Source organism: Phocoena sinus, chromosome 15 (genome assembly GCF_008692025.1).
Source record: "Phocoena sinus isolate mPhoSin1 chromosome 15, mPhoSin1.pri, whole genome shotgun sequence".
Lineage (NCBI taxonomy): Eukaryota > Metazoa > Chordata > Mammalia > Artiodactyla > Phocoenidae > Phocoena > Phocoena sinus.
Genome location: NC_045777.1, coordinates 58,529,542 through 58,551,611, shown reverse-complemented (window position 1 = coordinate 58,551,611; position 22,070 = coordinate 58,529,542). Strand labels below are relative to the sequence as shown.

General features: G+C 49.2%; 1 protein-coding gene across 1 annotated transcript in view; it reads left to right on the top strand.

Annotated features, from left to right (window-relative positions):
• The window catches only part of TEKT5 (tektin 5), a 39,125-nt gene that overhangs the window by 5,422 nt on the left and 11,633 nt on the right, over nt 1-22,070 (top strand). The window contains 2 exon segments of the mRNA XM_032606852.1: nt 4,827-4,970; nt 8,797-9,019. Of these exon segments, the coding sequence (XP_032462743.1) occupies nt 4,827-4,970; nt 8,797-9,019 (367 nt within the window).

Genomic DNA, 22,070 nt, shown 5'->3' with positions numbered 1-22,070 from the left:
CATCATTACGTGCCTCTGCCTTGACTTCTGACATTCCGACCTACCACTTGGACTATGTTTGCCTAATATTCGTCTATACATTAATCCACTTTAAAAACCCTTCGATACTTGTGCTTAAACAGGAACGTTTTAACAAAGGGAGTTCTTTGGGCAAGCAAATGCCTTTATTGTGTTTTTCTTGCCCTATGTTTACAGTCACCTATTTTTTGGCAAAAGAGCATGGTTTTCCATCTGTGGTTGACATGGGGCTGTGACAAAACTTGGTGTTAGAGTGACGGGAGGGCTGAGGTTTGGGAAATGGGACAGTTTGAGCCGGAAGAGTGAACAAAAGCCCACACTTGAAATTGGGGGGCTGGACCCCAGAAGGGAAATCTTGAAACTGGGGTGGGTGGAGCGCTGCTTGTGCAGGAAAAGTAGAAAGATCAAGACGGTCTCATCGACTGGGAGACACAGAATGAGAGACACAGTGAACTCTGATGTCAGAGGGAAAAAGAGACAGAAAGAGAAAGACCCGAAGCCATAAACAGAGAGAGATGAGTAGAGAGACAGAGGGACAGAGAGTTTCACAGACATGCCAGATAGAGAGAGAAATCAAGAGGTGAGAGAGATGAAGAGATGGAAAGGGACAGACACAGAGAAAGAGGAAAAGAGAGGAGGAGAGGCTGGGAGGAAAGCAGTGGAGGCAGTGTGGGTGGGGAGGGGATGAGAGCGGGTGGAAGGGACTCTCCTCTTTGCCAGGACCAGAGGCCCAGTCACCCTGGAGAGAGGCCCTTTGACCTTGGGCGGCGGCCCCTTTTCAGAGGACACCTGTCATCTTGCAGGGAGGAAGCTCTTGCTGCGGGGGGCAGCCTAATTAACCTGGAAGTGGCCAGAACCTCATCAACAGGGCAGAACTCAGTGTGACCTTGCCCTTGGGGAAGCTCTGCCGATGACCTGCTAGGGTGGCCGCCCTGGCCCCGGACAGGTGATGGGCTGTTGACTCATGGTTTTCTAGGCGAGGCCTGAGGCCTGCATCTGCTCAGAGCTGTGTCCTCACCTCACCAGGTGCCCCAGCAAAGCAGAAAAGGCTTTCCTGACTGGGCAGGAGCCAGGCTCAGGCTTTTCCTCGTGGGCTGACAGCAGGGCGAGTCTTGGCACTGGCCAGGCTCTCCATCTGGGGGAGATGGGGCCGTCGTCTCCCTCCCCAGGCCTCATTAGCCAGGGCCAGGAGGCTGGACCAGCTGACCTGGGATTCTGAGGCCCCAGGTTCCCCGATGCTCTGGCACGTTTCTCTTCTACATTCTGGTCTTTCTTCACACTCCACCTCATGAGGCAGGATGGGGCCCCATTTCCCCATGGCTCTGCCAATTCCAAAGGCCATAAGGGCCCCAGGATGGCTCTCCTTGCTCCAACATGACCCTCTGTGCATCCTGATGGGTGAAGACCCAGCATGAGGATTTAATTTCTTTGTTCCTAGCCTGTTTGAAACCTCTCACCAGCTTTCAGCATCCATAGCAGAAAAAGAACGTGGCAGAAAGCTAGAGACAGGCTTGGGAGAGGTAGAGAGAGACATACACTGAGGCCCCGAGACAGAGAGAAACCAAGCAAGAGGAGGCAAAAGGAGATAAAGATGAGAGAGACAGAGGGACAGAGACAGGGAGAGGAAGGGAGATGCCAATGCAAGGGACACGGGTTCGAGCCCTGGTCCGGGAAGATCCCACATGCCGCAGAACAACTAAGCCCAAGCGCCACAACTACTGAGCCTGCATGCCACAACTATGGAAACCCCGTGCCTATAGCCCATGCTCTGCAACAAGAGAAGCCCCTGCAATGAGAAGCCTGCACACGGCAACGAAGAGTAGCCCCCGCTCGCCGCAACTAGAGAAAGCTCGCGCATAGCAATGAAGACCCAATGCAGCCAAAAATAAAATAAATTAAAAATTTTTTAATTTTATAAAAAGAAAGTAAGAGAAAAACCAGAGCCTAATAAAAATAAATAAATAAATAAATGGTACAAATGAACTTATTTATAAAACAGAAATAGAGTCACAGATGAAAAACAAACTTATGGTTACCAGGGGGGAACGGAAGGAGGGATAAATTGGGAGATTGGGACTGACATATACACAGTGCTATATATAAACTAGATAACTAGTAAAGACCTACTGTACAGCACAGGGAACTCTTCTCAATACTCTGTAATGACCTATATGGGAAAGGAATTTTAAAAAGAGTGGATAGATCTATATGTGTAACTGATTCACTTTGCTGTATAGCAGAAACTAATACAACATTGTAAATCATCTACACTCCAATAAAAAATTTTTTTAAATAATAAATTAAAAAAAAAAGACATCAAGATAAAACTCCCAATCAATGCTTATGCGTCTTTAATTTCCTTTTTTCAACCAAAAAAGAAACAGAGAAAGTTTCAGGCTTAGAACCTACTGGAGACAACAGATTCTAGCTAGCATTCTGTTAGTGTTTACTTTGCATTTAGGTTTGGAAACAGTTACTGGTTTTCTTTTAAAGACAGTGATGTAGATTTTTCCTTTTGAAATACATTTATTTATTTATATTTTAAACATCTTTATTGGAGTATAATTGCTTTACAGTGGTGTGTTAGTTTCTGCTTTATAACAAAGTGAATCAGCCATACATATACATATATCCCCATATCTCCTCCCTCTTGCGTCTCCCTCCCTCCCACCCTCCCTATCCCACCCCTCTAGGTGGTCACAAAGCACTGAGCTGATCTCTCTGTGCTATGTGGCTGCTTCCCACTAGCTATTTTACATTTGATAGTGTATATATGTCCATGCCACTCTCTCACTTCATCCCAGCTTACCCTTCCCCCTCCCCATGTCCTCAAGTCCATTCTCTACATCTGTGTCTTTATTCCTGTCTTGTCCCTAGGTTCTTCAGAACCACTTTTTTTTTAGATTCCATATATGTGTGTTAGCATACGGTATTTGTTTTTCTCTTTCTGACTTGCTTCACTCTGTATGACAGACTCTAGGTCCATCTACCTCACTACAAATAACTCAATTTTGTTTCTTTTTATGTCTGAGTAATATTCCATTGTATATATGTGCCACATCTTCTTTATCCATTCATTTGTCGATGGACACTTAGGTTGCTTCCATGTCCTGATTATTGTAAATAGAGCTGCAATGAGCATTGTGGTACATGACTCTTTTTGAATTAGAAATACATTTATTTATGTATTTTATTTATTTATGATTGAAAAAAGAAAATTAGCAGGTAAATAATAGTACAGGTACTTTGGGAATATGGCAAGAATCATGAAAGTGGGTCTCCAATGTCTGGAGTCTTGGCACACAGTGACATTTATTTTTTTTTTTTTTTTTTATAAATTTATTTATTCATTTATTTATTTTTGGCTGTGTTGGGTCTTCGTTTCTGTGCGAGGGCTTTCTCTAGTTGTGGCAAGCGGGGGCCACTCTTCATCGCGGTGCGCGGGCCTCTCACTGTCGCGGCCTCTCTTGCTGCGGAGCACAGGCTCCAGACGCGCAGAGCTCAGTATTTGTAGCTCACGGGCCCAGCCGCTCCGTGGCACGTGGGATCCTCCCAGACCAGGGTTTGAACCCGCGTCCCCCGCATTGGCAGGCAGACTCTCAACCACTGCGCCACCAGGGAAGCCCACACAGTGACATTTAAGTCTAAACTTCTCAGCCAAGATACCAACCCTTCAGGCTCAAGTCCTGGCCCCACCCCATTGTGTTCTCCTCACCTGGCTCAGTCCCAGACTCCACCCACTCCCTGACTCTGCCCACTCCTTGACCCTGCCCAGGCCATGACTCTGCCCAGTCCCTGAATCTGCCCAATTCCTGACCCTGCCCAGTCCATGACTCCATCCACTCCCTGACTCCACCCAACCCTTGACCCTGCCCAGTCCATGACTCCACCCACTCCCTGACTCCACCCAGTCCCTGATTCTGCCAGCCTTTTGAGCTGCTTATGGGTCCCTAAATACCTGGATGTCTCTAGCTTCTCTGCTTTTGCACATGTGGTAGCCTCAGCTTTGAATTCTCATCCCCCCAACCCAACTTTGTCCATAATATCTGCTCCTATTGTTATGAAAACCCAGCTCAGACACTTTCTGGGGAAGCCTTCCCTGATCACCCCTCACCCAGAGTTAATGGCTTCCTCCTCTGTGTTACTGTGTATCCTTTTTGAACCTGCGCTGTTGCTCTTTACATTCTTTCTTTATTTTTTACTGTATTTATTTACACAAATCCGTGAGCAACTTGAAGGTAGTGACTGAGGCTTATTTATGTCTTTTCCCTCTGTGCCTGGCATAGCATCAGACACAAGGATTTGTGAACCAATTTAAATTGAAACCTGGCTTTGCCCAAAGTGTGAATTCGTATCTTCTATATTAGGTCGGCAAACTACAGCTGGAGAGCCAAATCTGGCCCACCACCTGTTTTTGTAAATAAAGTTTTATTGGAACACAGCCACAACCATTCATTTACACATTATCTATGCCTGTTTTCCTACGTAGTTGAGTAGTTGCAAGAGAGACCATATGACCCGCAAAACCTAAAATATGTAGTATTTGACCCTTTACAGTAAATGTTTTCTAAGTGACAACAGGTCTGCTTGGATTAGGGGGAGGGTGGGGTAGTGCAGGGAGACCCTGGGTGTGCGGGGGGGCATCAGGGTGGGAAGAGGGCTGGAAGCCACTGGGGGTGGACAGAGCACCCTCCTGGGGGTCCAGAGACTTGGCTTCCAGCAGTGGCTCTGCACCGTCCTCCCCTGTGACCTTGGGTGAGGGACGCTGGGTGAGTGCACAATTTGGGGACATGTCCTTGCCCCCACAGGGATAACCGGGATGCTCAGCATGTCCTGGAGAGGGACCGCGAGGACAAAAACTCAGCCGAGTTCATCGATGAGAAGTGCCTTAACCTACGGAACACATCAGATTGCATCAGCTTCTTCCACGGCGTGGAGAAAATTGATGGCACGTAAGTACCGGGCTGCCAGTCTTCACCTGGCCGTGCCCGAGGACAGCAGGGGTTTCTGGGTCTGATCCTGCTAAGGAAACGTAAAGGGGCATCGTGCACCAGTCAAGTGTGAGGCTGTGTGGTTAAGCGGGGATCCTGAGTTACAAGCTACAGAAACTGTTTCTGGCTAACTTAAGATGGAATTTACTGGAAGGCTGTTGGGCAGCCACTGGCTCCAGGGGAAGGCTGGAGGGGAGGTTCTGGCAGCCTGAAGGAGCCAGTGAGAGAGAGCTAATCGGCCTTGTTGTTGGAGCACCACTGTCTTTCCACGTTTGCCCCACTTCACCCAAGATCCCAATTCCAGCAAGAGAGGGCAAGATATTGGCTCGTGAGGGTCCCACAGCTGCTGCTGCTGACGCACCTGGATTGGCAAGTCCACCAAACAAATTCCAAGAGGAATTTCCAGAAGGAGGAGGAATTCAAGTTTGGCTGGGAGAGCCAACTGATGCCTGCCCATGCTGGCAGTGGCTTAAGAGTGGATTCTGGAGCCAGGCTGTCTGGCTTCAAATCCAGCCTCCACATTAACCCTCGGGACAAAGGATTTAATTTCTCTGGGCCCCGTTTCATCACCTCTACCACTGGGATAAAAATAGCACCCACCTCCCAGAGTTGCTGTGAGTGTGGAAAGGTGGGCGTGTGAAGTGCTAGGCACAGAGCCTCGTGTCGGGGAATGACGACGGCTAACATTTATTGAGTGCTTGCTGTGTGACCTCATTTTCTTGTCACAACAGCTATGAGGGTGGCGCCTCCTGTCTGCCTGGCACTGCCACGGGCACGTCCTAGCATCACGGAATTGCGTGCAGAACAAAGGCATGCTTTCCCCATCGGCAGTCCGAGGTCTGGGATAATGAGGGCTGGAGAGAGATGCTCTGGGTACATGCAGAGGGTGGGGTCTATCTTGGTCCCTTTAAAAAAAAAATCTCTAGCACATAGAATTGTGCTTGGTACATAGTAGGTGTGCAATAAATATTTGTTGAATGAAAGAATGAATGAAAGGGGGAAGGGAGGGAGAGGAGAGAAGGAAAGGGAAGGTCTTCTTGGCCCACACCAGGGTCACTTTCTGGATCGTAGTAAATATGTAGGTGTTGAAAGGACCCTTTGGGGTTTCCTGAGATGACAGCTCCTGGGGACCCTTCTCCTCCTCCTGACAAGGTTGACTGCCCACGGCGCTGGCAAAGTGAACAAGACCTCCAGGGGGCCTAATCCTCTCAGCCACGGCTGCCCACCTGAACAGGGAGTCTGGAAGTTTCCCTTCCCAAACAGATGCCTCCCTGAAAGCTGGGCAGCCAGGCTGGCTGGCAGAGACTCCGATTTCCGTGCCCAGGAGGGGTCTGCTGTTTAAAGTCCTCCATCCAGTGACTCCAGCTGGAAAGCCAGAGCTGCCATTTGTGACTAATTGCTCCCCAGATGTACTAGCTCAGGGCTTTGTATGTGAGGTTTTCTTAAAGCGGGGCCGTGTCTGGGCAGGCAACAGGACGCTTGGAGGCTCTGTGTTGCCGTATCTCTGTTCACCGAAGGTCTCATTGCCACGGATTAACCACTGATGATGAAGATGAGAGCTGATGCCTTTTACCTGCTGTTTGCTATAGGTTGGGCCCTGTGCTGAGCGCTTCCACGGTCTCGTGAATAATAAATTTATCAAGTGCTTCCTATTGTCAGGTGCCGTGATAGGGGTTTCACAGTCGGTCAAAAACCCTGGGGGTAGGTACCATTTTTATCCCCATTTTACAGAGGAGACTAAGACTCAGAGAGGTGCAGTGACTGGTCCAAGCTCACACAGCGAGTGGCAGAGCCACAGTCTGAGCCCACGTTGGACACTGGGCCTTTGTTTTACCATAGCGCCTTCCTGCCTCCCCAGCAAAGCCTGCTGGGTCCTATGTTTTTAGAGGACACAGGCTCCAGAAAGCACGTTCCCCCTACCGAAGCACATCACCTGTGAGGAGACAGGCTGCCTCAGCAAATTCCCCCAGGGAGAGTGTGATTAAGCGGGTTGTTTTCCCCGGGGAGCTCAGCTGTCTGCTCCAGGGGAGGGCTTAGCGGCTGCTGCCCTTGACACTGACAGTGTCCCATTGAGCAGTGGGAGGTACCCTCAGAATAAATCCTCTCTGCTGTCCTTGGTGCCTCCTCATTCCTCTATTGATGGTGAGTAGCTGTGTGACCTTGGAAAAGAAGACGCTTCACCTCCCTGAGCCTCAGGTCTTCGTCGGATGAAAGCTCTGGGTCAGACTCAGTGCCCTCTCACATCTTTAGAAGCCCAAGGCCTCTCCAGAGGCTTGATTTTAACTCCTGCAAAAGCCAGACAAAACAACCACATTTTGTATGTTTTTAAAAATATTTCTATTCACTATGTAATCTAAGCGTGCTTTCAAATGTCCTGAAAGAGACTTCTATTCCAGATGATTGAATCTCTTTTTTTCCTACTGCCTGAGAATAAAAATCTGCTTTATTTTAAGAACTGGAGACTTCCCGGCTAGAAAAGACCTTGAAAAGTTATCTAATCTGGTTTATCCGGAGACTGAAGTCAGCTCAAAGAAGCATGTGTCTCTGTTTCTCAAAGGGTTCCCAGAGGAGAAAACTCCTGTATGATAGCTGATTGCTTATTGCCTGAATTTACATACTCGGCCAGGAAGGACTTTCTGTTCCCTAAACTGAGTCCCTTATGTGTCACTGCCTCCAAGAAGCCTTCCCAGTCTGCCCTTTCCCTAGTTTGCCCTTTCCAATATAGCCTGAGCTCCATTTGTCCTCCCAGATCCATTCTCTAGCTGCCTTGCTGTGAGTCCTATAGGGGAGCCTGCCCTCTACAAACTGCCTCTCCTGGGTCTTTGCCAACTGGTTCCCAGTTGGGTTCAGCCAATAGGAGGGTCACCAACATGAGATGGAGGAGAAAGATGTTGGGGATTTATTCTGCATGGCTCCCTCTCTTGCCTTTCACACCTGGGGTGGTGACAACTTCGTGCGTTGCTAGTCTATGAGCACCTCAGGGCTATCTGAGCATAAATTCCATTTTTTCCTTTTATGGCCCTGACTGACACGTAATGACCCACTCCATTTGTCTCTCTTCCATCATCCTGCTTCTAAATTCTTTCATGGAACATAACACAATGTGTGAACATCTTTATTTATTGTCTATCTCCCCCGCCTCCCCCGGAAATTTATCACTATGAGGACAGGGATGTTGCCCACTCTATCCCAAGTGCCTAGAACAAGGCTTGGCCTGTGGTAGGTGTTCAAAGAACATTTGTTGAATGAATAAGTCTGTGCAAGTAGCATGGCCACAGGCTCATCCCTGAATTGAAAGAGCCCTGCAGCCAGCATCATGCCCGATGCCCGCTTCTTGGCCTGTCTCTGTGTTTTTGGTGATGGTGGAGGGAGTGTTAGAGAAAAAAGCTCTTTTGGGGAATCTCTCCTCTCCTACAACTCACCAAGTGCCCTTTCGGGAAACCAGCTAGTCTGCAGTTACCTCATCTGTAAATGAGGTGTTTGGGTCAGCTCAGTGGCTCTCAACTGGGGGCAATCGTCCCCCCTCCCCCAAGGGACATTTGGTAATGTCTAGAGACTTTTTTGATTGTCACAACTGGAGAAGCGTTACTACCGGCATCTAGTGGGTAGAGGCCAGGGATGCTGTTAAACATCCTACAGTGCACAGGACAGCCCCCTCCAACAGAGAACTATGCTGACCCAAATGTCAGAAGTGCCAAGGTTGGGAAACCCTGGTTTCGACGATCTCCAGGCCTGCTGGAGACCCCCGACTCCTCACCTGGTAAGTTCGCTCTCGTGCCTCTTGCAGGATCTCCGTGCCTGAGACATGGGCCAAGTTCAGTAACGACAATATCAGGCACTCACAGAACATGCAAGCCAACTCCATCCAGCTGCGGGAGGAGGCCCAGAACCTCTTCAATGTGCTGTTGGATCAGATGTGGAAGCAGTTTACCAGCACCAATCTGGCCTTCAATGCCCGCATCGCCGAGGTGACCGATGTGAAGAACAAGCTGCAGATGGAGCTGGCTAAGGTAAGCGAGGTGCCTGTGCGGACCAGGGTCCATGATGCCAGGCCCCCGGCCCTCGCCCTTGGGTCTCAGCAGCTTCTGGTCGAGCTGCCCGCCCCACTGCTGCTGCTGAAATGGTCCCAGCGACCCACGGTCTATGAGCCTGTCCACCCAAAAGGGGGCAGAGGCTGTGAGCTTCCTTTGGGGGATTCCAGCATCTTGGGGGTGAATCTTCCTTGCTCACTGGATGATGGAGCTTGGAGCTAGGCCTGGCTGTCACAGCAACACCCAAAGGTTTTGCCGATGGCCCCAAGGTCTCTTTTCTCCATCTGAGTGCATGTGGCCAAGCGTGACCAACGAGGGTGGGTGCCAATATCAGAGCCCCAGGAAACAGATCTGAGCGGGTCTTTTGCGCCCACATCAGCATCTTTGGAAATGTAACCTCTTGACCTTCAAAGGCTTCAAGAGCATCAGGAGGGGTGGGGTGCTTTTTGAATTTGAGGAGCGGGAAGGACAGCCTAATCCCGCCACCATCTCCTGCTGTTCCCACACTGACATGCCCTTTTCCTGCTCCTGTATTTGAACACGTCATGCTGTTTCCCACCCCTGGGGGAGTCCTCTCTGCATGGAATTTATACTCTCCTCAATTTAGAGCACCTACTGGTTGCCAGATGCTGTGCTAGGGACTGGAATGAAAAGAGGAGTCACACAAACGGTCCCCTGGTGCCTGTCCTCAGGGGATTTATATTTTGGTCGGGGAGCAGTGATGGCTGCACAATTTGTACACAGGAAGGACTTAGGGATGACAATCTGGTGGGAAGGGGGTGGGGAGACAGGGGACTAGTCTTGAACCTGAACTTGCAAAACAGTACCCCTTTTTACTGTATATATATTTGGGGAGGTTTAGTGGGCTGCAGGCAGGGTTTAATGGAAATTACAGGGGCAGTCTAAGCCCACCCACATAGGCCACCCTTTGGCCTGGGGTATGGAAAGACAGATAAAACAGAAGTTTCTCTAAAATAATTGCAAGGTTGTGATAAGTGTTAATGAGAGAGGAAGCAAGGAGATTCGCCAGATATTCTCCTGGAGTTCTTACACCAGGTAAATCAGACAGGCAGGTGACATTGACATTAAGAGCAGAGGATAAGGAGTTAGGCAGCCAAAGGATGGGGTGGGGCGAGTGCTCCCAAGAGGATGAATGTGGGATGAGGCTGGAGGAAGGAGCAGGCACAGGGACCTCCTGTGGATTCTTTCTTTCTTTCTTCCCTCCTTCTTTCCTTCCTTCCTTCCTTTCTTTCTCTCTCTCTCTCTCTCCCTCCCTCCCTTCCTTCCTTCCTTTCCTTCCTTCCATCCTTTCCTCCCTTCCCTTCCCTCCTTCCCTTTCCTTCCTTCCTTCTTTCTTTCTTCCTTTCCTTGAAAAATCATTCTATTATTGTGATAAAATATACATAACAAAACATTTGCCATTTCTTACTCTGTTTGCACTGCTATAACAAAAATACCATAGACTGGGTGACTTATAAACAACAGAAATTTATTTCTCACACTTCTGAGGACTGGCAAGTCCAGGATCGAGGTACTGGGAGATGTGGTGTCTGGTGAGAACCCGCTTCTCGGTTCATGGATGCTGTCCTCCCACTGTGTCCTCACATGGCAGAGAGGTGCGGGAGCTCTCTGAGGTCTCTTTCATAAGGGCACTAATCCCATTGATGAGCTGATGACCTAATCACCTCCCATAGACCCCCACCTCCTAATACTGTCACAATGGGGATTGGGTGTCAGTATCTGAATTTGCGGGGACACAGACATTCAGTCCACAGCAACCATTATTAAGTGTAGAGTTCTGTGTTATGTATCTTCACATGTGGTGCAGATTTCAACACCATCCATCTCTAGAACAATTTTTCATCTTCCCAAAGTGAAAAGAACCCTGTGTTTAAACTTTGTACTCATTAAACAATGACTCCCCATTCCCCTCTCCCCTGGCAACCACCAGTTCTACTTTCTGTCTCTATGAATTGACTAGGTACCTCATATAAGTGGAACCATACAGTATTTGTCCTTTTGTGTCTGGCTTATTTTACTTAGCACAATGTCTTTAAGGTTCATCCATGTGGTAGATTGCATCAGAATGTCCTTCCTTTGTAAGGATGAACGATATTCCATGGATGTATATGCCGTGTATCCATTCATTCCTCCATGGATGCTTGGATTGCTTTCGCCTTTTGGCAGTTGTGCAAGTGTTTTCTTTTAATGAGGCATTTCCTATAGTGGATCAAATACAGTTCATTGTCAAGTTTTACCAAATGAGTCTGAGGCCTGGAGGTGACTTGAAAACTCCTTTGCAAGTCCTTTGGTGGGACTTGGTGGCTGGTTTCTCATCTGTGAAACAAGGAGTAAGAATTCCTACTTGGTGATGATAGTGTAAGGATTAGTGAGTTGATCTCTGCGGAGTTGTTAGTGCTTCGCACACAGTATACACTCAGTAAAAGGTAACTGTAAGTATTAATATTATTGATGGAGAGAACACGGATCTTCTGGGTGGGGTGGGGTGCTTACCCTTTTCCCTATTCACATTTCTCCACGGAAGTTTTGAATTATTACTAGCAGCTTCATCACTGCTGATCGCAGAGTTTTTGCTACCACGTGGATTTTTATTAATAGTCATTATTTAATAACCAGCTGCTTTGCAAGTAAGTGAGCACCCATTTGAAATACACCAGACCCCAACATGACACGACTGACATTTCACTTGTCTTCTGGTTGGTGACCATCTCACGTAGTGTTTTTCTAAGATAGTAAAGGAAAGAGTTGATATAATGAAAATAAATATATAGCAACCATTTCACCTTTCAACAGTTTGCTTTAGCTGGAGGATTTGAAATGCTCTCTTTAAAATTTCAACTGTTAATTGTTGGGCTTGGCCTGATTCCCCTTGGCAAGAGGCATTTCTGGAAAATTCTAGGCCCCCATCCCTACCTGTACTGCAAAGCAATTATTGCCCAGGTGGTCATAGGAATCCACTTTGGAAGGCCAGGTCTCCACAGTTCCCCATGCAGACTTTGAATGCCCCAGTGGTTTAGGGCTGCGTAGACAGCCTTGGCTGTCTTGGTTATGTTCACCATGATCCTGGGGTTCTATCCCCAAGGCCATACCCCAAGCCTTGTAACTTGTCCTGGGTCCTCACACATCGGGGCCTTGGGGTATCAACCAGTCATACTGGCCACTGCTTAAAGAAGGGCTGGTGACCTCTTTGGGCTGAAACAGTTGATAGCCACAGAGTGGGTGGCTCCTGAGAACCAGGGACCCAGTGCTGGGTGGGAGGTGGGGGAGGGGCGTGTCTCCAGATAAGCAAAAGTACCCTGCATCCAATTGCCCAGTCCAAGGTGCCTTTTAGTGGAAGACTCAATGTGGAGGGCAAGGTGCAAGGACCTGGGGGGAGGGGGCATGGGGGCAGGGACGCTGCTACAGCATAGCGCTTGTTCTACACTTGTGGGAACGAGGCCCCAGCAGGGGAAATGCCGGTAGGTGTGTTACACGGACGCAGCGTTAATATCACCGAATCACACAGTGAGAAAGTTATTCCTTCTTTAGTCCTTTTTCAATCCTTGTGATGCTCTCAAGAGGAGAGTCTTGATCGGATACTAGACGGCCTTCCTCACCTCTTTAACCCCGTCTGATCTCCCTTTTAAACAGAGAGCGCCGGCCTCAGGCTGAGAGCTTTGGGCAGGCAGCTGTATCCAGCCGGAGTTTCAGTCACATGGTTTTACTTTCATCTTGTTCGTGCATTTTTATGGTTATTTCCATTATGGCAAATGATGCTGATTTTCCACTGATAATAGTGATATAAAGTTTTATTTTTAAACAAATGCATTTAAGGTTTGTTTTTTTGTTGTTTAAAAAGCCAATGGACTTGAAAAGATTGTTAATCATGTCACAAGTGGTGTGAGGGGATATGGCCATAATGGTAAGGATGGTAGGTGAAAACCTGACTGTTGGAGAAGAGGAAAGTAGACCCGTGCATCTCAAGTATTACTTTGTGTGCAGTAATCACCCATGTTACCTGGAGATTGCATCGAAATGCAGATTCTGATTGAGCAGGTCTGGGGTTGGGCCTGAGCGTATGCATGTTGAACAGCCTCAGGAAGTTGCCAATACCACCGGTGGGAGGTAAGGCAGAGTGCAGGTTGTAAAGCGAGTTGGCTTTGACAAAGAAGCTGTCTCCTTCTCTTCTTTCCCTCCTTCTTCCTGCCTCTCTCTCCCAAACTCAAAATATTGGGGGAACCAAATCCTTCCAAAAGGCAAGCCACAGTCATCCAATTCTAACCAGATTTTCTCTAATTGCATTTTGCTTCCAAGCTTCCCAGCCAAGCCCAGCCATTCCTCCCTCGAGGGATCAGGCCCGCTCGGCCCATCCCATAGATCTTCCCCGCCCGACTTTGCAGATGCAAACACCCCTCTGGGATTTCTGCCGCCCCTCCCAGATGCATGCCCTTGAATCAAAATCTCATTTTTCCATCTTGGTTATTAATGTGGTCGGGGCAAGTGACCTTAGGAGCTGGGGAGGATAAGCCAGAAGCGCGGCCTCGACTGGGTTGTCGGAGAGATGTGTCGGATTTCTCTGCTTCCTCTCAACGGCACACCGCCCCCTGCAAGCTGTAGGCAAACAGGAGCCAACTTTCACCCTACTGCCTCCTCCACCTGGAGCTCCAACCATCTCAGTTGGTGGCTCTCACTTCCAGATGCTTCCAGAAGCTTGCAGGGGCTCAATCCCCAATTCTGGAGTCCACTTAGATGCTCCTCTTTCTCTACCACCTCACATCCCCTCCACCAGCAAATCCTGTTGGTTCTACTTTCAGAATCTCCTCACTCCCCATTCCCTCCTCTGCTTCCGCCCTGCCCCAGGCCTCTACCATCTCTTGTCTGGACAATTGCTGTGTTCTCCTAATGGCTCTGTTTGCTTATTTTTTTTTTTTTTTCCCGGTACGCGGGCCTCTCACTGTTGTGGCCTCTCCCGTTGCGGACGCGCAGGCTCAGTGACCATGGCTCACCGGCCTAGCCACTCCGTGGCATGTGGGATCTTCCCGGACCGGGGCATGAACCCGTGTCCCCTGCATCGGCAGGCGGACTCTCAACCACTGCGCCACCAGGGAAGCCCTCTGTTTGCTTTTGATACAGCCAACTGTTTAGCTGGAGGCTTGTTGAGAGGGCATTCAATACTTGAATAGGCCGACTAGACTGACAGAGGGAAAAAGTTCAATTGCTTTAGATTTTTCAGAAAACCTTGAGAGTTTAGCTGGAGAATGCAGGTGACAGGCTCTCTCTGCTGGTGTCCCTGGGTCACCATCTTCACCATGGCCAGGCCTGTCTGCACCACTGCTGTCATGAGAATTTCTCAGCACCCCTCACCTTTGCAATGGCAGCGCCTCCCAAAATGCATGGAGCTCAGTGAAGTCTAAAGTAATGCAGACGGACTAGTTTTTAAATCAGGGGATAAACACCTGTAGTCCAGGGGTTAAACTTGACCCACCTATTATTTGGCGTCTCACATTTTTCTTATAACAGCTCTGTTTTTACTTGACACATAATTAACTGTACATATTTCAAGTGTAGAATCTGAGAAGCTTTAACACATGTATGTCATGAAGCCACCACCTCAGTCAAGGTAGTGAACATATGAAAAGGTTTCCTTACGTCTTTTGTCATCTCTCCCTCCCTCATTTCCAACACAACCACTGATCTGCTGTCACTGCAGGGTAATTTGCATTTTCTACAATAATTACATAAAGGGCACCATACCCTATCCATTCTTTTTTCATTAGTCTTCTTTCACTCAGCGTAGTCGAGATTCCTGGTTTGTCCCTTCTTATTCCTGTGTCTTGTATGTCTTGTATGGATACCGTATTGTATGTATACAGCCCTGGTATGTATCGTATCCATATACCACAATTTGTTTATCCATTCACTTGTCAATGGACATTAGGGTTGTTTCCAGTTTGGGGCTGTTACCAATAAAGCTACTATGAACATTCACATACATACCTTTCTATGCATTCTCAGGTTTTGTTTTTTTTTAATATCTTGGTAAAAAATGGAGATTTTATGTAGAAGTTCAGATTTCTAGAATCTCTGGAAAAATGGGTGGCTCTAGCAACTCCGAGCCCACTTTCCTACAGGGGAGCAACAAACAGGAGTTGAATGGCCACAGCCCCTCGCTGGACAGGGCCCGGGTTCTCCGATTGGCTCAGTCCCCACGGTCTTCCCTCACGGCCCCATTTGCGCATTTGCATCACCTGCCTGATGCCAGCAGGCTTGTACCTTGGCATGTTCTGCTCTGTGCATTGGAGGAAATGCGAGAAAGCAGCCAGGCCTGGAAAGGATTGTAGAGAACCCAGACGGGCTCTGAGTTTTCCCCTTGAAAGGTTTTGCTTTTACTCTGAAGTTTCTTTGGGGTTTCGACTTCCAATTGGTCATTAACACCAGCAGAACCTCTCCTGCCCCAGGAGGCAACGCCAGGGCAGGAAGACGCGTGTCTGTGGGGTGAGGGCCCGCAGTCGCCATCTGAGGGCCCCAGAGCCTGCCGCCAGCCCCTCTGTTTGTCCAACGAGGCCTGGAACCCGTGGTGGAGTGGGAAAAGCTTTTGTGCTTTGCAAGCAGTCGGATCCCTTCCAGCACCAGTGCCCGCAGACAAGCTCCTGACGGCCCGTTTCTAAAACCAGCCCAGCCCAGGGGATGTGCAGCCGGCCCGGCTGCCTGTGGTGAGGAGGGGCCGGGCCAGGCCTTAAACACCATTGCATCCTAGTGAGAAAGTTCTTGTTTCAAGTTCCCTCCATCAATCCTCCCAATAGTGTCGAGGATCAAGGCTTGATGTGACGCTAATCTGTCTTTGCCATCGCTCTTTTGTTTGGGAATCCCCCTTTCCAGCCAGGACTCAAGCCTCAAGCTGGCACTGAACCTTTGAAAGACAACAGAACTTAGAATCAAGTTCTTTCTTTCCATCTTCTCTACTGTGATAGTACTTTCTATTAATGGCAAGAGATAACCATAATCATTTTCTATGTGTGGCAATGATATAAAGATACCATTTCAAATACATTTGTTCAAGTCTGAAAAAGGAGTTGATTTGAAGAAGTAGACTAAATAATTATTCAGACATGCTTGGGTGTGTGGGTGTGTAGGGGGTTTCCAAGGTAACCCTCAGGAGAGGCCTCGGGGCTGTGTTCAGTAGGTCTCTCTGCCTGATGCTCACCTTAGTACCAAGAGGAATCAAAGGCTCCCTGGTGTCATGTAGGCTCAGGTCTCATCACTGTACTTGGGAGGTATGGTCCTGGGGACACCCGGTTGAGGGGTCCACGAGAGCTCATATACGGGCAGTTCTGAGGGCTGTGAAATGGTGGGATGATGGGGCGGGGGTGCTGGGTCACCGCTGTCTGTCCACGGTGACACTGTGCCAAGTGAGAGAGGAACGGCTGGGATCAGGGAAACAGGGCCAAGGTCCAGAGCTCGGAAGGCAGCCAACAAATGCAGGATGCTGGAGGGACCAGACCACAGAGGGGGCCGAAAATGAGCGTGGGTCAGCATGGCCCGGGTAGGAGCTGAGGACAGTGCAAATGAGGTAGTTTTGAGCTCACTTTGTGGACCACTGATACTCAAGGAAGCTATTACTGCCCTCTGCAGTTGGTGTTAGCCAATCGTATGCTTTGACTGGAAGCCCTGGGTGGGGCAATCACCGGGATTGGTTGCTGCTGAGACAAGAAGAATATAAGATGCAAGCCTGGGGGAGGCAGAGGGTTGCCTTGGCACCTCCTGGGTATGGGTGTGTCCCAGCAGTCTCCTAGTTTCTTCCAATTTGTGACTCGTTCAGTTTTGGGTCCTCAGCTCCTTGCCTACTCAGGACCTGCTGCCCAGCCTCACCTATACTCCTGGCTTTCACATATGCTTGCCTCATCCTGGTCCAGATTCCTCTTCCATCTTGACACTCTTCTCCCACGTGTGAGCCCCATTGTGCAGTGCAGATGGCTGGGTTCAGTTCTGGCTCTAGCATTTCCTGGCCATGTGACGAAGGTCAGATTGTCCCACCTCTCTGTACCTCAGTTTCTCCCTCTGTCAAATGGGAGCAATAATGGTTGGCAAATATTTGCTCTGAGAATAAGAGCATCCACACTGGACTGGTCGCCTTGTAAGTGCTCAGTGACTATTAACTATAAAAATGGTAAAAAAAAAAACAAACAAAAACCCAACAACAACCCAAAAAACAAAACCGTGGTCTGATTTATAACCTGTTGATGGGGAGGGACAAGCAAAGTGACTGAAAGAATATGGCCTCTGGAATCAAAAGACCAGGGCTGGATTTGGTAAAGTAACTCCTCTGATTCTCGATTTCCTAATTTCTGAGAGAGGAATAATCCTGAAAAGGTACAGCTAAGCAGTTCTCAACCCTCACACATTGGAATCACCCTGATCTCTAGGGATTCTGATTTAATTGGTTGGGGTATGGCCTGGGCATCCAACCTTTTAAACTTCCCAGCCAAGGTTGAGAGCTAAAGGTTCAGAGTTCAGACCAGTGGTTCTCCAGGTGTGGTCCCCGGACCAGCATCACCAGCATCCCCTGGGAGCTTGTTAGAAGTGCACATTCTTGGGCCCCATCCTGGACCTTCTGAATCAGAAACTCTGGGGTCCAGCCATCGGAGTTTTAACCAGTTCTCCAGATGTGCCTCCCAGGCATAGACGTGCAACAAATGTTTTCTAATCTCCTCTCTCCTCCCTCCCTCCCTGAGAGGTATTTACTAAGCTCATCCTGTGTGCTAGACTCTGAATTAGGAGCTGGGGGTACAATGATCCCTGCTCTCAGTGGGGCTTATGTTCTAGTGGGATAGACCAATTTAAAAAAAAATAAGTAAATACATGATTAATTAAAAATTGTGATAAGCATTAAGAAGAAGAGCCTCGGGGGCCTGAGCTAGTAGATTTCCATGAATTTTCACAGAATCATACAAGTGTCCTCTCTAGCAGGGAGCCCCCACCCCTCCAGGACTTTCAGGACCCCTGGCCCCAGACGGCCTCTGAGCAGCTGATACTTGTATTGGCCTGGCATTGTCTGAAGGCAGCCGGCCGCCTCTGGACAGAAACAACTGCGAGCAGGGTTGACTCAACATCTCTCCTCCAGAGTCGTAATCCTCGCCCGGGCTGAATTTACTCCCCGGTGGCATTTGCCGATGTCTGGAGACATTTTGTTTGTTACAACTTGCGGGGGGGCAGCGTGCTGCTACCAGATAGATAGTGGGTAGAGCCTAGGGAGGCTGCTAAACACTGCAACGCAGGAGACAGCCTCCCGCAACAAAGAAGTTGTGGCCCCAAATGTCAGGAGTGCCGAGTTTGACTATTAACTATAAAAATGGTTAAAAAAAAAAAAAAATGCTCTGGCACTCTCACGCCCTGCATTTCTGGCCAAGTCCCTCTGGAGCCCTCCTCAACTAGTTCTTGCCCCTGGGCTTGGCCGTGCTTGAAAATCTTCCACCATTTGACCAAAAATAAGGATTCCAAGCTGCCTTCCTAAGCTGGGGAGCCACACTGAGCCAGGCATCTCCTTGGAAACCCCTTGGCTTCATGCAATTTGGAAAACAATAAATTTGCAAGGTTGCACAAAGCACCCAGAAGCCGGCTGGAACTGCTAAATCTGTTTTTTCCCTCCACATCAAAAATAATTTCCCGGCCCTAGAGAAAGCCTAGAAGCTTTCTCTACTGTCACAAGACAAATGCAGGCAGATAGTTTTACACGGCCAACGACTCTGCCAAACACATTCCCCCTTTCAAAGGCTTTGGGTGGATTTCTACTCCAGCCAGGAATATCAGCGCCCTTTTCCACTGAGCCGAGGTTGGTTTCATCCGAGGCAGACCTGGCAAGTGCTTTTCACACCCCATTCAAGACCAGAGACCACTTCCAGCTCAGACCTCACCCTTTCTCCACGCTGGGGACCCCAACAAGGTCTGAGGGTGGACGGTCACGGTCTAGTTTGCCATCCGATTACAAGTAGCAGGAGAGAGAAAAAAAATTCACCATCACCACAAAAGACATATTAACCTTACTCTGTGCAGGCAGAGTTCTAAGTGCTTTTCTAACATTAACTTATCTTCCCTCCTACAACCCCATGAAGAAGGGATTACTATTAGCCCCATTTTACAGATGAGGAAACTGAAGACAAGTATTTTCCTAAAGCCCCCCGCCCCCACCCACCACAGCAAGTAAATGGCAGAGCCAGGATTTGAATCTAGGTGTTCTGCTCTAGAGTTCATTCTTTAAGTTAATGTGAACATCTCCCCCACTCCCACCACCACAGCCTAACAACAACAACGATAATAATAACCACTAGATCGGTGGCCTTCCAACGGACAGTGCTATACCCCAAGGACATCTGATAACGTCTACAGACATTTTTGGTTATTACAACTTGGTAGGGGGTGCTACTGGCATCTAGTGGGTAGAGGCCGGGGATGCAGCTAAACATCCTACAGTGCATAGGACAGCCCCACAGTAGAGAATAACCCAGCCCCAAATGTCAATAGTGCCAGGACTGAGAAGCCTTGGTCTCCTGGCATTAAGGTTTGACTTAAAAAAAAAAAAAAAGAAAGGATAAAAGGTAGAAGATAGGTAGATGGATGGATACATGGATACATGGATGGATGGATGGGTATATAGATGGATACATGGATGGATGGATGGATGGATGGATAGATGGATACATGGATGGATGGATGGATGGATAGATGGATGGATAGAAAGTGCTGAGGTCTATAGAGTGCCTGTTAGGTGCCAGCCAGTGTGCTAAACATGGGGTACCTAAATCAATCCTTGCAGTCACCCTCTGAGGTAGATACTGTTATCATCTCCATTATACAGATGGGGAAACTGAGGCTCAGAGAGGCTTGGCACTTTGCCAAGGCCATGTGCTCAGTCCTATGTTGCTGGCATTTGAACACAGGCTGGAGGCCCCTCCTGATTCTGGGGGCTGCCCCTCCTCCCTTGGCACACCCCAGCCATTACCAGTGCTCCCCATTTGTATACTCTTGTGAACTCGTTCCTTCTGTGTCTCTCCATCCTGCCTTGGTGTGGGCCCTCCTGCCTCTCAGTTCCTCACTGGCCATCTTCTTCCCTCCTTTGTCCCCTCTGTCCACCCTCCAAATGGCAGCCGGAGAGATTTGCCTCAAACTACAAACATGACCATGTCCTGCTTTAAAACATTAATGTACCTGTGATCACCCGAGCGTTTTGTTAAAATGCAGAGCACTTTCGTAGGTCTGGGGTAGGGCCTGAGAGTCTGCATTTCTGCCAAGCGCTCAGAATCCAGTGATGCTGGTCTACAGACCACACCTTGAGTAGCAAGGAGCTAGAGAAATTGTTCTCTCTGAACGTGGGAAACCTCGGAGGCGCAGCAGGCTTGTGTGCGCTGGGCTGCTTAGAGGGACCAGGACTTCCTCTGTGAGGGACTACAGCGGGGGCCTCACACTACCAGCCCCAGGGCCAAATCTGCACCCCGCCTCCGCCTGTTTCCGTAAATAAAGTTTTACTGGAACACAGATCCCCCCATACATTTACATATTGTCCGGGGCTACTTCTGCACTGCAGTGGCCAAGTTGAGCAGTTGTGACAGAAACCATATGGCTCCTAAAGCCTAAAATATCTACCACCCAGACCTTTACAGAAAAACATGTCCACTGTCTACAGCATCTTCAAAAGGCTCCGGAAGGCTGCGTGTTGGGGACTCCCAGCCATCTGAGGGGGGTTGACTTGAAGACTTAAAATCACACACACACACACACACACACACACACAGACAGCCATACCTGCGGCTAACAGCTCTCAGGCCGGATCTCAGAGGCAGTGGCTCTGGGCACGCGGGGCTGGTGGGTGATGGGTTAGAGCATGTACGTGGTCCGGAAGCACTTGCAGTGCCCTAGCCAGTGAGGAAGACAGGCCTCGAGTCCTCATTCACTGGATGAGGAAGTTGGGCCTCTCCCCACAGCCCAGGGCTCTGAGTGGGGTGTGAGTACCACAGCTGGTTTGCATCGGGGCTTAGACAGGACCCTAGTCTCCTGACTTCCCGCCCAGGGCTCTTACGTCCAAGAGCCTGCATGGAGGCCGCTGTGGCTGGGAATCTGCCTGGAGCAGAGCGGGTAGGGGTTGTTAACAGAAAGACCTTTGGTTCCCCAAGCCGGTGGGGGGATGGGGGTATGTGGCCCACCTTCTGCCTTGAGCTGACTCCCCTCTGAGCCACATTCCAGAGGCTGAGAAAGAGGACGCTCCTCGATTGCGCAGGTGACCCCTGCCTTGACCCCTTACGCCCAAAGAAGTGGGTTGATGGAGGTCGACCCTGAGCCCTGGACTGGAGGTCTGAGGGAACTGAAGCTGCCTGCAAAGACAAATTCTGTCAAACAAATCTGAGTTTCTTCAGATTGCCTGACATTAAAAAGAAAAAAAAGACCAATGATCACAGAGAAAAAATCTCCTAACAGACTGAACGTTGCAGGATGGGAGTTGGGGGCAGGGTGGGGAGGCAGGACGGCCCATGGCATATGCCAGCACTAAGCACTTCATACACGTTATTTCATTTAATCCGCACAGCAACCTGGTGGGTGAGTTGTTATTGTCGTACTGGCTTTACAGACAAGAGAACAAGCGCCCTGCACAGTGTCTGGCCCCATAGAAGGGGCTACTGAGTGAAGGGCTCAGTAGATATTGAATGCATGATTGCATGAGGCACAGAGAGGTTAAGTGACCCATTGAAGGTCACACAGCGGGGAAAAGCAGGAGCTGGAATTTGAACCTAGGTCTGTGTGATCACAGAGGGACTCAGTGAACTGAAGTGACCTGCCCTCCCCGCGCCCTCATGCACGGTATGTGGGAGGCTTAGAATAGTCTCGCAACCTTGACTGGCAGGCAGCCTGCAGCACAGGGCCCAGAGCTAGGGCCTGGGGAGGGGAGTGAGGTGACCCTTCCACTCCCACCCACTCCTTCCCAACTGAGTTCCAGCTTCCGGCCAAGGCTGCTGAGACTCCTCCCATGGGGTGACCCCCTGGG